Genomic DNA, 13,888 nt, shown 5'->3' with positions numbered 1-13,888 from the left:
CATCCCCTAAAGCTGCTCAATCACATCCGATTAACATAAAAAGACCACATCTAGTGGTGAGTTAAGGAGGATACTTTACTCTGGAGTGTACCTGCTCTTCCCCCATTGCAGTTGCAGAAGAAACAACTGACCTTATTTACCACTTTACTAGCTTTGATCTCCTGTGATGAGAAGAGGCCTACAAGAGGCATTCTGACCTTTGTTTTTTTTCTGTGACCCACCCTACTCTTTACTATAGCAATCTGTATGTTGTTTAAAAATTACATAAGTAATTCTATTAGATTATAACTATCCAAATGTTTTTTAAACATTAACCTCAAAACTGGCTTAGAAGTAGGAAAGACAACAAAGTAAGTTTTGTTGTGGTTGTTATGATTCAGAAAAAACATAAAGGTCAATTTGGGGACAAAATTTCTAAAGAAAAGTTTCTCAGCTTACGTTTAAAAATGTTCAGACGATTCTTAATGAAGTGTTACTTATCAATCTTTTAAATTCCTTTATGGTCCAATAAACCATCACTTATAAAACATGCAAGCACAGTTAATACAGGCTATTAATTTTCGACAGCCGACTTGGAAAAACGTACAAAACTCGATGGGTATTTACGTCTGAGGGAAAATATCTATAATTTAGTCACTATCTTAAAACTACTTGTCAGCCTCAAATTCTTTTTGGAGGCAAGCTGCTAAAGAAAAAATGAGAAAAACCCCATCTCGTGTCTATTTCGAGACATAAAACCTAATTGACAGCAACGGTTTCTAAATCTTGGCAGTTAGCATCTACTACAGTAAACTCGGTTACTCTATCTTATTTTAAAGGTCACAGGGAAATATGGCAGACGGGGCTAAGAGGGAAACTACCAAATGAGGTGTAACTTCTAATTTCTGTAACAGAAAAAGACCCCCTTTAACGAAGACGTTCACGATCCCATTATTTCCTTCCACCTGCAGCACCACTGGCCTCCACAGATCCTACCCTGTGAGACCCCCGAGGTTTGTGGAGATGCCGTCCCCCCGCCCTGTACCCGTTTTTACCGCTATACGGGTCCCTCGTTCCTCCCCCCATCTCGCTAAAACTGCCTTCTCCCCCTTAAAAACCATCCCAGTGAAGAAGGGCCTCCCCTACTCCCCAGCAAGGCGCATTTTCTTGCTTCTCCTGCGGCAGAAAGATCTGGGCCTCCCTGCACTTACTGCTTTCAGCCTCATCAGGGGCAGAGGCTAGGGACGGGGACAGGGCCGGAGCCTGGGCCAGGGCAGGGGCTGGGACTGGAGCCGAGGCCGGAGTCGGAGCCGGAGCCGAGGCAGGGGCCGGGGTCGAGGCCGAGACCGGAGCCGAATCCGGGGCCGGAGCTGGGACCCGAGCCGAGTCCGGGGTCGGGGTCGGGACCGGGACCTGGGCCACCTCCACCTTCTCCTGGGGCAGCAGCTCCTCCTCCGCCATATTCTCCATAGTTACCGCCTCCTTGCCAGGCCCGCCCGGGGACCAGCAGGGGCTCACGGCGGAGTGAGAGAACTGGCGTGAAAGCCCACAGGGCCGGATCCGAGAAGTGGGGAAGCAAATGGGGAGGGCGAGATGCGTGCAACAGACAAAAGATGAAGAATCAGTGACCAAATCCAGTCAGCAGAAAAATTAAAAGCCACAGGCAGCGACTCGCGGCCCCGTACGCTTCCTTTTCCCCGAGGCGTTACGACGCCAGCCTCGACTGCGCAGGAGCATGCTGGAGGACGGCGTCCAATGAGGTCAGAGAGTTCCGTTTCCACGGCGCGTCTCCGTTCTAGCCGTCAACCACCGAACCCAACCAAAACTACAATACCCAGCGTGCACCGCGCCGCACAGGGCGGAGCGGGGCGGGGGGTGGTCCCGAGGCCTCGGAGGAAGTAAAGGCAAAGCTAAACAAACGCTCCAGAGCTTTCGAGCGCTAGCTACCATCGGAGCGCAGGACTACATTTCCCAGCGGGCATCGCGCTCGGAGTCCCTTACCCGTGGTTTGGGCGTCCCAAATCGCAACCGGCGCGGGCTCTGGTAAGTAACGTAGGGAAGCTGAGGGGTTAGTTGACGTTTCGGTGGGTACTCTCCCTGCCTCACTCCGGGACCGAAAGAGGGCAGCCGGCGGGACGGACGGAGGATTCGGGGGCCTCTCGAGCCTGGGCGGGGCGACTCTGTGGGCGGACCCGGGGTTGAGCCTGCTCTGTGAAGGGTGTGGTCCTGGCCCGGCTCTGCCTTCCGGGCTGCATCTCGTCCCGGGTTGGGTGCGGTGTGTTTCTACCTGAGTCCGCGGTTTCTGGGCCGCCTGTCAGTCAGGTGGACTTCGAGTTGGGGGTCTGCTCTTCGTTTCGCGCCTTCACCAACACCATGATCTGAACACTCTTTTCCTTTTAATTTAGTTTTAACCTACGTATTCCCCATAGCAGCGCCGCCCTGTGGCTGTAAGATTCCTGTGGATAGTGAATTGCGGGGGCCCAGGAGTCGGGAGAAGACTATGCTTACATTTAGGCTTTTAATATGCAAAGCTCCTGAATATGTGGAGCTTCAGGGCACTTGACTGATGCGATTCAGGTTCCTCAAGGCGTCTGTTAAGTTTGCAGGCCTCCGTACTTCTCGTTCCTCTCCGAGCCTGCTTGAGTTTAAGGCGCGCTCCTTCAAGCCCACTGCGGGAGGCAAGAGGAATAAAACCTTGTTTTCTGACTGCTCTGCCTACACTGGTCCGAATGTTACAGGAAGCAAGAAGGGAGAGAGAATCTTTTAGTCTCAGGTATTCGCACTTTTCCGTTCGGTTTTCCTAGTTAATAAAGGCGATACTTAATGGTTTTCTTCTTGGTCTGTTTATTTTCTGTTTGTTTTCAGTACCCAGAGGAGAGCGAGTGTGAATTTTTTGGCACTTCGAAACTCAAAACAGGAATGTGGTCCTCCCTCCCAGTACTTAGAAAGTATATGTGGAGGGGTTTTCCCCTCCTCTCCTCCCCAGTTAAACAATTTATCCCGTGGAAGTTTTTGTGAATTGTGATTCTAAAGCCCTCTTAGTGGCCCCATCCACAACTTCTAACTAGTATTCCTGGATGTATATACTGCCTTTAATTAACAGTTAATTAAAAATGGGATAATAACATTATAGTTTGCAGGCATGAGTAGTGGATATTTATGCATCATCTAGGAACCAGTGATGTTTTAATTTGTGAATGAATGGTTGGTTAATTGAAAGCTTGATTTAGGATGTCAATTTCATTAATACCAGCTGAAAACCAGAAGATGAAAAGGGTTAGATTTTTAGTCTGTGTATTCTGTGGAAATTTTAATCAGAATTCCCAAGCACAGTCCCTGCTCTTGAGCCATCCTAAAGAAGGCATCTTCAAAATTTGAAAAATTATATTGAGTATATTACTCATCTATTGCTGCATAAGTTGTTCAAAACTTTATGGCTTAAGACAACCAATACACTTCTTACCCCAGTGGATATGGGTCAGGAATTCAGAAATGGCTTTCTGGGTGTATCTGCCTTTGGGTGTCTCATAACATTGCAGTGAGATATTTGCAAGAGATGCTGCCTAGTGGATGCTTGATTAAGGCTGCAGGATCAGCTTCAAGGGTGGCCCACTCACGTGCCTGTAAGTCCATTCATTTTTGGCAAAAGGTTTCAGCTCTTCCTTGGTGGGCTTTTCCTAGGGTTACTTGAATGTCTTCGTGATATGGTGGCTGGCTTTTTCTAGGGTGAACAATTCAAGACAGAGAAAGGCGGAAGCCGCAGTGTGTTATTTGACCTAGCCACATATTATATAAATATATCCTGTTGGTTACACAGGTCATCTCTACTTATTGTGAGAGGGAACTTCATAAGAGATGGTGGCCGCAGAGATCAGGAGCCAATTGGGAAGCAGGCCAGCACAGTAAATCTCCACTCATTTAGTTTATGTTTTGATTTCCATAAAATTGATATGAATGGTACACTAATGTAAAACATTTGTCACAGTACATATATAGGTGTTTTTCTTTTGATAGTCTATTTTCTGCAGTATTTTTTTTTTCTGATTGTCTTAGGGATAATAGATTCAAATTGGTTTTGTGTGTGTATGTGTGTGTTCAAAGCACAACATGAAAGGGTTTAAATTGTAAAAGGTAAAATAACCAGCCCATTGCCTCTAAGCAATTTATTTCATGAAAGTTATTGTTTTTCCTTATACCTTTCTCCCCATGGAATGGGATCCTTGGAACAAGAAAGAAAAGTGAAGATTATTCCTGTAATCTGGAAGCTTAACTGTGAATTTAATTGTTGCCATGAATTATCTTAAAAAGCAAAATTTCTGGGTAATTTAGAATCTGTCCTTAGAAGTATATGTTGACTATTAATTTTTATTTATTAGATTTCTAGTCTCAGTATTTTCCTTCTTCCGTATTCTTCAAAACATTCTACAAGTTTGATTTAGTGTAATTGATCATTCTTTTATAGAACTTCACTTACTGTGATCATATTTGACCAGGAGTACTTGTAATTGCTTGGTTTCTAGTCTGTTGTGTTCTTAGCATCAATACTTATCACTCTGTGTGTGTGTGTGTGTTAATTGTTCAGTCGTGTCTGACTCTGCGACCACATGGACTATAGCCTGCCAGACTCCTCTTTCCATGGGATTATCAGGCAGAAATACTAGAGTGAGTTGCCATTCCCTCTCCAGGGGATCCTCCTGACCCAGGGATCGAACTCTGGTCTCCTGCATTGCAGGCTCATTCTTTACCGTCTCTGTGTCACATGGAAGTGCTATACATATCACTAGCAGCAATAAACTCTCCTTTGGACTTTGCTTGTGGACAGACCCCTTTATATCTTCTTGCCTCAGCAAATCTGGTGATGTTCCCAATCTCTGACCTCTGTGTTCCAGTACAGGCTGATTATATATACTATCTTTGAAGTGCTTATAACCTTTGGGGATGACTGTGTGTAGTTTTCTTTCTTTCTTTTTCTTTTTGTCAGTAACAGCAGTACAGACTTGATCCAGACCCGGACTAGAAAAGGGAGACTGGGATCAGAAATGGATAGAGGGGCTGCAATGAGCAAGAGTTGGAAGTGACTCAGAATGAACAATCACTATTCTGGGAAAGAAAAATTCACCTACTCATTTACTCAGAAGGCATTTATGAACACCTCCTAAATTTTCAATACCGTGTACTCTTCAAGAAGCTCAGTGTCTAGCAGAAAGACAGTTGCTGAAGCCAGTATTTTTTTAGACTCTACTGTGTACTATCTTGTACAAGGTACTTTTACATCCATAGTTTCATTTGAATTTTTAAAAAACCCTCTCGGATAAGTTATCTCTATTTTACATATAGTGGAGCTAGGACTCAGAAAATGTGTGTGTTTTGCCCAACGTCTCACTCAGTGAGAGATGGAGGGTGTGTTGAAAAAAGGAAGACTTAATCACTAATTGGTTTTGAGGTGTGGGTGGGGCAAAATATAATAGTCCTGCAGGCAATTGAAAATGGGAATACGTTGAAAAGGGAAGTTTGCCTTAAAGGTATACTTTTGAGAGTCTTTCTTAAAAGGTGACCATCCCCACACTGATGGAAGGGAACAGATCATGAGGCAGAATGTAAGTAAAGTGGAACGATGAGACAATCCTATCATGTTGAGAATGGGTAAAATACAAAAATTATTTTATAAAACTCCAATCTTTAAGAAACTGAAGAAAGTATGATTTCTAATATTTTTGTTATAGCAATGGTTTAAAAAAAAAAAACCCACACACATAATGTGTTTTTGATGTTTATTTTAGCTTTGCAAAATGTCCAACAAAGAATCTTGTGGAAAAAAGGAGAAGTCTCGGAGAAAAGGCACCACCCCATCATCCAATATTGATGAAGTAAGAATTTTGACTTATTGACCTAAAGATACCCTGTTTTACAGTTTTATTTTTGTATGATGAAAAAAATACACCTCAGTTTTAAAACAAGTTATGTAAATATTTTGTTCTTCTGACGGAGAAAGAGTCAGAAGGAACTTTACTTACATTTGTTTTTCTTAAGTTATTTTATTTATTCCTCTCAACTCTATGAGGTAGGTACTCTAATTATCCCAATTATACAAATGAAGAAACTGAGGCTTGGCAGTATCCTTTTTGGCTCTTTCTCCTCTTAAACTATATTCTTGTAAGTGCCCAGCCTCAGTTTTCTTAATGTGGTCAGTTGCAGTTACATTCTTTAAGTTGCTTGGACCAAAACCCTGGTCATCATGCTCTGCCTGCATCCCATCTATCAGCAAATTCTGTCAGCTGAGTATGACTACCACTCCCACTGCTATCACCATGATCCAGGCAAACAGCTTGCTTTCTACCTTTGCCTTCTTGTGTTCTCAACATAACAGGCAGAGTATTCCTATTAAAATGTTAAATCATGTCACTCTTCTGCTCAATATTTTCTAGTGATTTTCCACTTTAGAGAAAAAGCTAATGTCCTTGCTGGGACAGGAAACACATTACTGTCACCATCTCATCTCCATCTCATTCTCCCTTTGCTTTCTCCACTCCTTGGCTTCCTTATTGTTGCTTCAGTAAGCCAGGCACATTCCTGCTTTGTGCTTGCTGTTACTCCCTTTAACTTGAAAACTTTCCCTAGATACTCACAGGGTTTGTTCCTTCGTTTCATTAGGTCTCTGCTCAGATGTCCAATTACCAGTGGGGACCCATTTTGACTACTTTGTTTAAAATTGCAACAGCCTCACCCTTGCCTCCCAGCCCTTCCTGACCCCTTTCTCTGCTCTGTTACTATTTTTTAATAGCATCATCTGACACACTATATCACTTACTTACTTGTAAGTTAAACCTGCCCTAGGTGTAACCTCTGTGACAGCAGGGACTTTCATTGTTTTTTCACTAACCTGTTCTCACTGTCTAGAAAAATGTCTTTGATACACGGTAGGTACTTGAAGTACATTTGTCTTGGGTCTGTTGAATTCAGGATCCACTGAAAAAATAAGTGGGTATATGGTTTTGCTTTAAGTATCACTATGGCAGTACCACTTCCCAATGTCCTTATGTGAGCTGTCTGTAACTTTCTGCTATATTGCCTCTATCCCAGGTGAAAGTGAAAAAGTGAAAGCGTTAGTCACTTAGTCACATCCGACTCTTGCAGCTCCATGGACTGTAGCCCGCCAGCCTCCTCTGTCTGTGTAATTCTCCAGGCAAGAATACTGGAGTTGGTAGCCATTCCCTTCTTCAAGGGATCTTCCTGACTCAGGGATTGAACCCAGGTCTCCTGCATTGCAAGCAGATTCTTTAACGTGTGAGCTACCAGAGAAGCCCACTTCTATCCCATCTCATTCCTAGAGCACTTAGATCTTCTGATTTCTAGTTAAGTCTCCTTTCCTCTTACCAATGTTTGTATGCCTTTAAACATTGTTCCGGACTTCCCCGGTGGTACAGTGGATAAGAACCCAACTGCCAATGGAGGGGACGCGGTTCCAATCCCTGGTTCGGGAAGATTCAACATGCCAAAGAGCAACTAAGCCTGTAAGCTGCAGCTACTGATCCCACTTGCTCCAGAGCCTGAGAGCCGTAACTGCTGCCTGTGCACCACAACTGCTGGGCCTGGGTGTTGCAGCCACTGCAGCCCTCACACCTGGAGCCTGTTCTCTGCAGCAGGAGAAGCCACGGCATGAGAAGGCTCTCCTACCGCGACTGGAGAATAGTCCCTGCTCTCCGCAACTGGAGAAGGCCTATGCGCAGCGATAAAGACCCAGTGCAGCTAAATAAATAAACAGTGTTCTCCTCTGAAGCTTCTTATTCATGCAGAAGCAATCTTGATTTATAAAAACATTGATAAAAGAATGCTCTCTTACACTGGACTTTAGTTTGTGCTTTTCTTTCCTTTTTTCCAAATGACATTCTTAGGATGAGAGAGAGAAAAAACCATCAGTAAGTTCTACTAGTTCAACCTGCTCTATAAGATCAGTGTCGTCGGAGAAGAGAAAACTGGTGAGTATTTAGATACTGTAACTAACTCTAAAAATAATATTAAAGTTTTAATGTACAATTAAAAGCTTCATGAGATAAATTCCCCTACTACTTTTCCATTAATTTTTTCTTGATATTATACTTACTTTTTGATAGCTGATAGATGGAAAACCAACTTTTTCCTGCTACTCACCAAAAAGCGTTTATCAAATTCTTTCTTTGTGCGTGGGATTAGATCCTATCGTGGGATTAGACAACATGAATATAAATTTAGACAATTTTTAAGTCTTTTCCTGTATATGGTTAAATTTGTCTTTACAATTTCATTTTGAAGTCACCAGGGCAGAGATAGTGTTTGCATTTTCAGATTCAGAAATTGAGATCCAGAAAGTTAAGTGACTTGTGAAAGGACATAAAATTGTTTGCAGCAACAAAGTGAAGTCCAGGTTTTTTTCCACTGTCTGCCAAATAATATGAAACAGTGACAGCAGACTAAACACATCAACCTGGTACATGGATGGTTGCGAGGTGCTCACCATGTTCAAGTGAAGAGTTAGGAGTATATGAAGATTGCTGCACAGTTGTTGTAGGTAACAAGAGAAAATAGTGAAAGTTCCATGAAAGCAGATTTTGGTTTTTAAGAGTTTGTTTTCACATAATGGAACTGCTGTTGCAATTCTTGCTGTATTAACCTTCTTAAAACACTGATTTCACCATATTTCTCCTTTGTTGAAAAATCTTCACTTACTTTTTTAGTTTATCATTTGGGTTTCCCTGGTGACTCAGCTGGTAAGAATCTGCCTGCAATGTGGGAGACCTGAGTTTGATCCTTGGTTTGGGAAGATCCCCTGGAAAAAGGAACACCTACCCACTCCAGTATTCTGGCTTGGAGAATTCCATGGACTGTATAGTCCATGGGGTCACAAAGAGTCAAGACCCTTTTAAATTTGGTCATACCTTAAGTATCCAGTTTTCATTTTTCTTCTTCCTCAAAACAGCCCTTCTAGGTAGGCTGGTTTATTTTCTCTCAGCTGAATTTACACAAGTCATCTCCAGCTTCTTAGACTGCCTAAGCATTTTTAATGAAGAATGCCTTTTTCTTTTACCCATTCATCTTTATTCAATGTATGCTCAATCTTTAGCATATTTTTGGCCTATTTTTTTTCCTTGGTACATTCCAACTTTTGGGTTTTGATCCTTTAAACTCTTTTACAACTTACTGTTTATTGTTCTGCTTTATTTTATTGTTTATTCTATATATCCTTCTACTTCTTTCTACTTTATCCTTTTGCTTTACTCTGAGTTCTTTAGGACAGGGACTATATCCTCTTTCTCTGTTATTTTTATTGTGTCTAGCCCTCTGCCCCTAGAGAGAGAGGGTGGTAGAATAGAAAGAGAAATCTGGTTTCAGATCATGGCTCTGTGATTAACTTGCTCTGTAATGTTGAGGATATTTTGCTCTATTTGAGCCTTGGGTGCTTTGTCTGTAAAATGAGATACTAATATTATCTGTCTCATGAGATTATTGCAAGGATTAAGAAAATTACTGTGTCAACCTGATACCGACCAGAGTTCTTGGCCTGCCCATAGTCAATAAAAAGTGATCAAATGCCAGATAAGAAGTTCAGGTAAGATTTCATTGGGGTGCCTGCTGCAATGGGGAGAGTGAGATCAAGGAACAGTTTCCTTTGCTTTCTCACTCACTGAGGTGGGAGCTGCCTTGTTTCTTTTTTAAATATATTTTTTAAAAATTGAAGTAAAATTGCTTTACAATGTTGTATTAGTTTCTGCTGTATAACAACATGAATCAGGTATACGTATACATATATCCCCTCCCTCTTTAGCCGCCCTCCCACCCCACCCCCCATCCCACCCCTCTAGGTCATCACAGAGCATGCATGGAGTTGAGTTCCCCATACTATATAGCAGCCTCCCACTAGATATCTGTTTTATATATGGTTCAGTTCAATTCAGTTCAGTCACTCAGTCGTGTCCGACTCTTTGCGACCCCATGAGTCACAGCACGCCAGGCCTCCCTGTCCGTCACTAACATCCGGAGTTTATTTAGACTCATGTCTATTGAGTTGGTGATGCCATCCAACCATTTCATCCTCTCTCGTCCCCTTCTCCTCCTGCCTTCAATCTTTCCCAGTATTTTCAAGTGAGTCAGCTCTTCGCATCAGGTGGCCAAAGTATTGGAGTTTTAGCTTCAATGTCAGTCCTTCCAATGAACGTTCAGGACTGATTTCCTTTAGGATGGACTGGTTGGATCTCCTTGCAGTCCAAGGGACTCTCAAGAGTCTTCTCTAACACCACAGTTCAAAAGCGTCAATTCTTCGGTGCTCAGCCTTCTTCACAGTCCACCTCTCACATCCATACATGACCACTGGAAAAAGCATAGCCTTGACTAGACGGACCTTTGTTGGCAAAGTAATGTCTCTGCTTTTTAATATGCTGTCTAGGTTGGTCATAACTTTTCTTCCAAGGAGTGTCTTTTTACTTCATGGCTGCAGTCACCATCTGCAGTGATTTTGGAGCCCCCAAAAATAAAGTCAGCCACTGTTTCCACTGTTTCCCCATCTATTTGCCATGAAGTGATAGGACCAAATGCCGTGATCTTAGTTTTCTGAATGTTGAGCTTTAAGCCAACTTTTTCACTCTCCTCTTTCACTTTCATCAAGAGGCTCTTTAGTTCTTCTTCACTTTCTGCCATTACATATGGTAGTGTGTATATACATCAGTGTTACTCTCTCAGTGTGCCCCACCCTGTCCTTCCCCACTGTGTCCTTAAGTCCGTGCTCTGCGTCTGCATCTCTATTCCTGCCCTGCAGATAGGGTCATCAATACCATTTTTCTAGATTCCTTATATATGCATTGGTGTACAATATTTTTCTCTTTCTGATTTACTTTACCATGTTTGACAGATTCTAGGTTCATCCGTATCACTGCATATGACTCAATCTAATTCCTTTCTATGGCTGAGTAATATTCCATTGTGTATATGTACCATGTCTTCTTTACCTGTTCCTCTGTTGATAGACGTCTGGGTTGCTTCTGTGTCCTGGCTGTTGTAAATGGTGCTGTGCTATGCTTAGTTGCTCAGTCCTGTCTGACGTTTTGCAACCTCATAGACTGTAGCCCACCAGGCTCCTCTGTCCATGGGAATTCTCCAGGCAAGAATGCTGGAGTGGGTAGCAGTTATTTTGGGTTTGCTTTTGTGGGTCGTCTTTTCTTTTGTTTCCTGCGTAGGGAATTGCCTTTAGCATCTTCTGTAGGTTGGCTTTGTTTAGTCCCTAAGTCAAGTCCGACTCTTGTGATCCCATGGATTGTAGCCTGCCAGGCTCCACTCTCCGTGGTATTTCCCAGGCAAGAATACTGGAGTAGGTTGCCATTTCCTTCTCCAGGGGATCTTCCTGACCCAGGTATTGAACCTGCATCTCTTGCACTGGCAGGCAGATTCTTTACCATTGAACCAAGGACACTAACTTAATCAGAAGGCTAAAATCCTTGAGTAAGTAAGGCTGGCTTTAGTGGTGGTGCTGAATTCTCTTAGCTTTTGCTTGTCTATGAAGCTTTTAATTTCTCCATTGAATCTGAATGAGATCCTTGCTGGCTGTAATCTTGGTTGTAGATTGTTTTCTTTCATCACTGTAACAGTATCCTGCCACTTCGACCTGGCCTGGAGAGTTTCTGCTGAAAAATCAACTGAGAGCCTTATGAGAATTCCCTTGTATGTCACTTTTTTTCTGTTTTTAGTATTTTTTTTCCATGCTGTTTTTAATATTTTTTTCTTTGTGTTTGATTTTGTGGTTAATATGTGTCTTGGTGTGTTTCTCGTAGGGTTTATCCTGCATGGGTCTCTTTATACTTCCCAGACTTGGGTAGCTATCTCTTTTCCCATGTTAGGAGAGGTTCTGACTATAATCTCTTTGAATATTTTCTCAGACCATTTGTTTTCCCTTCTTCTTCTAGGACTCAGTATTTCGAATGTTAGTGTATTTAGTGTTGTTGCAGAGTTCTCTGGGTCTGTCTTTAATTTTTTTCATTCTTTTTTTTTTTTAATCCTGTTCCTTGGCTGTTATTTCCACATTCTGTCTTCCATTTCACTTTTTCATTCTTCTGCCTTAGTTATTCTGCTATTGATTCCTTCTAGTGTATTTTTCATTTCAGCTATTGTGTTCATCTCTGTTTGCTTGTTCTTTAGTTCATCTAAGTCTTTGTTAAACATTTCCTATATTTTCTCGACCAGTGCCTCCATTCTGTTTCTGAGTTTTTGGATCATTTTTACTATCATAAGTTTTTTTTTCAGGTAAGTTGTCTATTTCCTCTTCATTTGTTTGGTCTTGTAGGTTTTTATTGTGCTTCTTTGTTTGTAACTTGGGTCACATATTTTTGGTGGGTGGGACTGTGCTTCTGTCTTCCAAGTTGTTTGACCTGAGATTTGGGCTTCCCTGGTGGTTCAGTGGTAAAGAATCTGCCTACAATGGAAGAGACCCAGGTTTGATCCCTGGGTTGGGAAGATCCCTGAAGAAGTGAATGGCTACCCACTCTGGTATTCTTGTCTGGAGAATCCCATGGAGCCTGGCGGGCTACAGTCCATGGAGTCGCAAAGAGTTGGATATGACTGAGCGACTTTCACTTCACTTCCAGCACTGGAGTTTGCAGGCAGTTAGGTAGAGCTACGTGTCTTGGTGTTGAGATATGGACTTCCAAGAGACTTTACTCAAATTAATATTCCCTGGAGTCTGAGGTTCTCTGTTAGTTTGGTGGTTCAGACTCAGCCCTCCTACCATAGGAGCTCAGGCCTGTCCTCTGGCCCATGAACCAAGAACCTACAAGCCACACAGAGTAAGAACAACAGCAAAAAGTGAAATTTTAAAAACTAAAACATATATTAGAAAAAATAAAAATAGAAGTGAAACAACCACTGGAAGGTAAAACAGAACTGCAATAGGAAAAAAAAAGAGAACAAAAGCTGGAAAAAGTCTTGGCTGTTGGCAGGCAGGGCTTAGGTGGGGGTGGGCCCTATGCTCAGGGCCCATGCTGCAGATAAAGGCCCTGGATGGGGGTGGGGTGCAGGTTGCCTAAGCTTAGCCTGGCCTGGAGGGGCTCTGGAATGCCTCTGGCCCCAGAGTACAGAGGATCAGGCCCCTGGCCTCAGCAAGCTCCCCAGGGTTGAGTAGGTTCCAGGTGCATTCCCCTGATCTTCTGACCTCTGAAGGTCTCTCCCCGTCCCCGCTGATCCCCTTGAGGTAAGTGTGCCTTTCAGGGCCTGGGAACCCCTCCTCTCCCCCAGCTTCTCCTAGAGGGCACCAGTCCTGTCCAGCCTCTCCTTCCCCCTCGCTCCGCACTGTGTTCCACCCCATTGCTTGGGGGTTCCTCCTGTCTGCCTGGGTGTCATGGTCCCCACCAGAAGCTGGTAAGTGCACTGTTTGTGGCTCCTTCCCTCTCTGCCATCTTGGCTCTAGCTTGTTATATGGGGTGAAGTTAGGAGTGTGCACAGGCTTAGGGCTGGAAGGGTGAGGTGTTTTGCCCACCCTCTGGTGGTGGTGACTGCAGGAGGCATGCTCAGTACCCTGCTTTTTGCTCCTGGCTCTTCATGAGTAGCAGTTTTTTGGTCTTTTTGTATCTGTTGTCCATAATTTGCCCCAACTGAGCATGCACACAGTTATTTTTAGTCTCATATATAGTTTCTTTATTTCGTTGCTGGAGGAGAGGTGTGTCCAGGTGCAAGCGTTGCAGCAGTTAGAGTAAAGGGTCCCAGGTCCCAGGCTGTCTCTAAGGTATTCACTAACATATAGGTGTGGGAAAATGCTGTCTCCCAACCTCTTTTCTCAGTTCATAATTTATATTTCCTAATGCCTTTTTTCTTTCAGAAATCAGATCCTGCAGATATTCTGTGCTGTAATATGAAAAGAAGACAAGAACTGAAAAGGTAAATTTTCCCTTTTTCT

The 13,888-nt window shown here is 43.1% G+C and overlaps 2 protein-coding genes across 4 annotated transcripts in view; one reads left to right on the top strand and one right to left on the bottom strand.

The window, feature by feature from the left end:
* Nucleotides 1–1,730, bottom strand: part of TRMT1L (tRNA methyltransferase 1 like) — a 35,486-nt gene extending 33,756 nt beyond the window's left edge. The window contains exon 1 of one of the 2 annotated variants that reach the window (XM_020901920.2): nt 1,191–1,730. In XM_020901920.2, the coding sequence (XP_020757579.1) occupies nt 1,191–1,449 (259 nt within the window). In that variant the 5' untranslated portion in view covers nt 1,450–1,730. The remainder of the gene's footprint in view (nt 1–1,190) is intronic. The other variant, XM_020901921.2, reaches the window with a different exon arrangement.
* Nucleotides 1,731–1,802: 72 nt separating this feature from the next.
* Nucleotides 1,803–13,888, top strand: part of SWT1 (SWT1 RNA endoribonuclease homolog) — a 93,631-nt gene continuing 81,545 nt past the window's right edge. The window contains exons 1-4 of one of the 2 annotated variants that reach the window (XM_070473939.1): nt 1,803–2,022; nt 5,760–5,846; nt 7,872–7,955; nt 13,811–13,869. In XM_070473939.1, coding sequence (XP_070330040.1) covers nt 5,769–5,846; nt 7,872–7,955; nt 13,811–13,869 — 221 coding nt within the window. In that variant the 5' untranslated portion in view covers nt 1,803–2,022; nt 5,760–5,768. The remainder of the gene's footprint in view (nt 2,023–5,759; nt 5,847–7,871; nt 7,956–13,810; nt 13,870–13,888) is intronic. The other variant, XM_020901919.2, reaches the window with a different exon arrangement.

This window comes from Odocoileus virginianus, chromosome 11, assembly GCF_023699985.2.
Source record: "Odocoileus virginianus isolate 20LAN1187 ecotype Illinois chromosome 11, Ovbor_1.2, whole genome shotgun sequence".
NCBI lineage: Eukaryota > Metazoa > Chordata > Mammalia > Artiodactyla > Cervidae > Odocoileus > Odocoileus virginianus.
The sequence above is the reverse complement of the archived record's forward strand: the minus strand, read 5'-3'. Positions and strand labels throughout refer to the sequence as shown.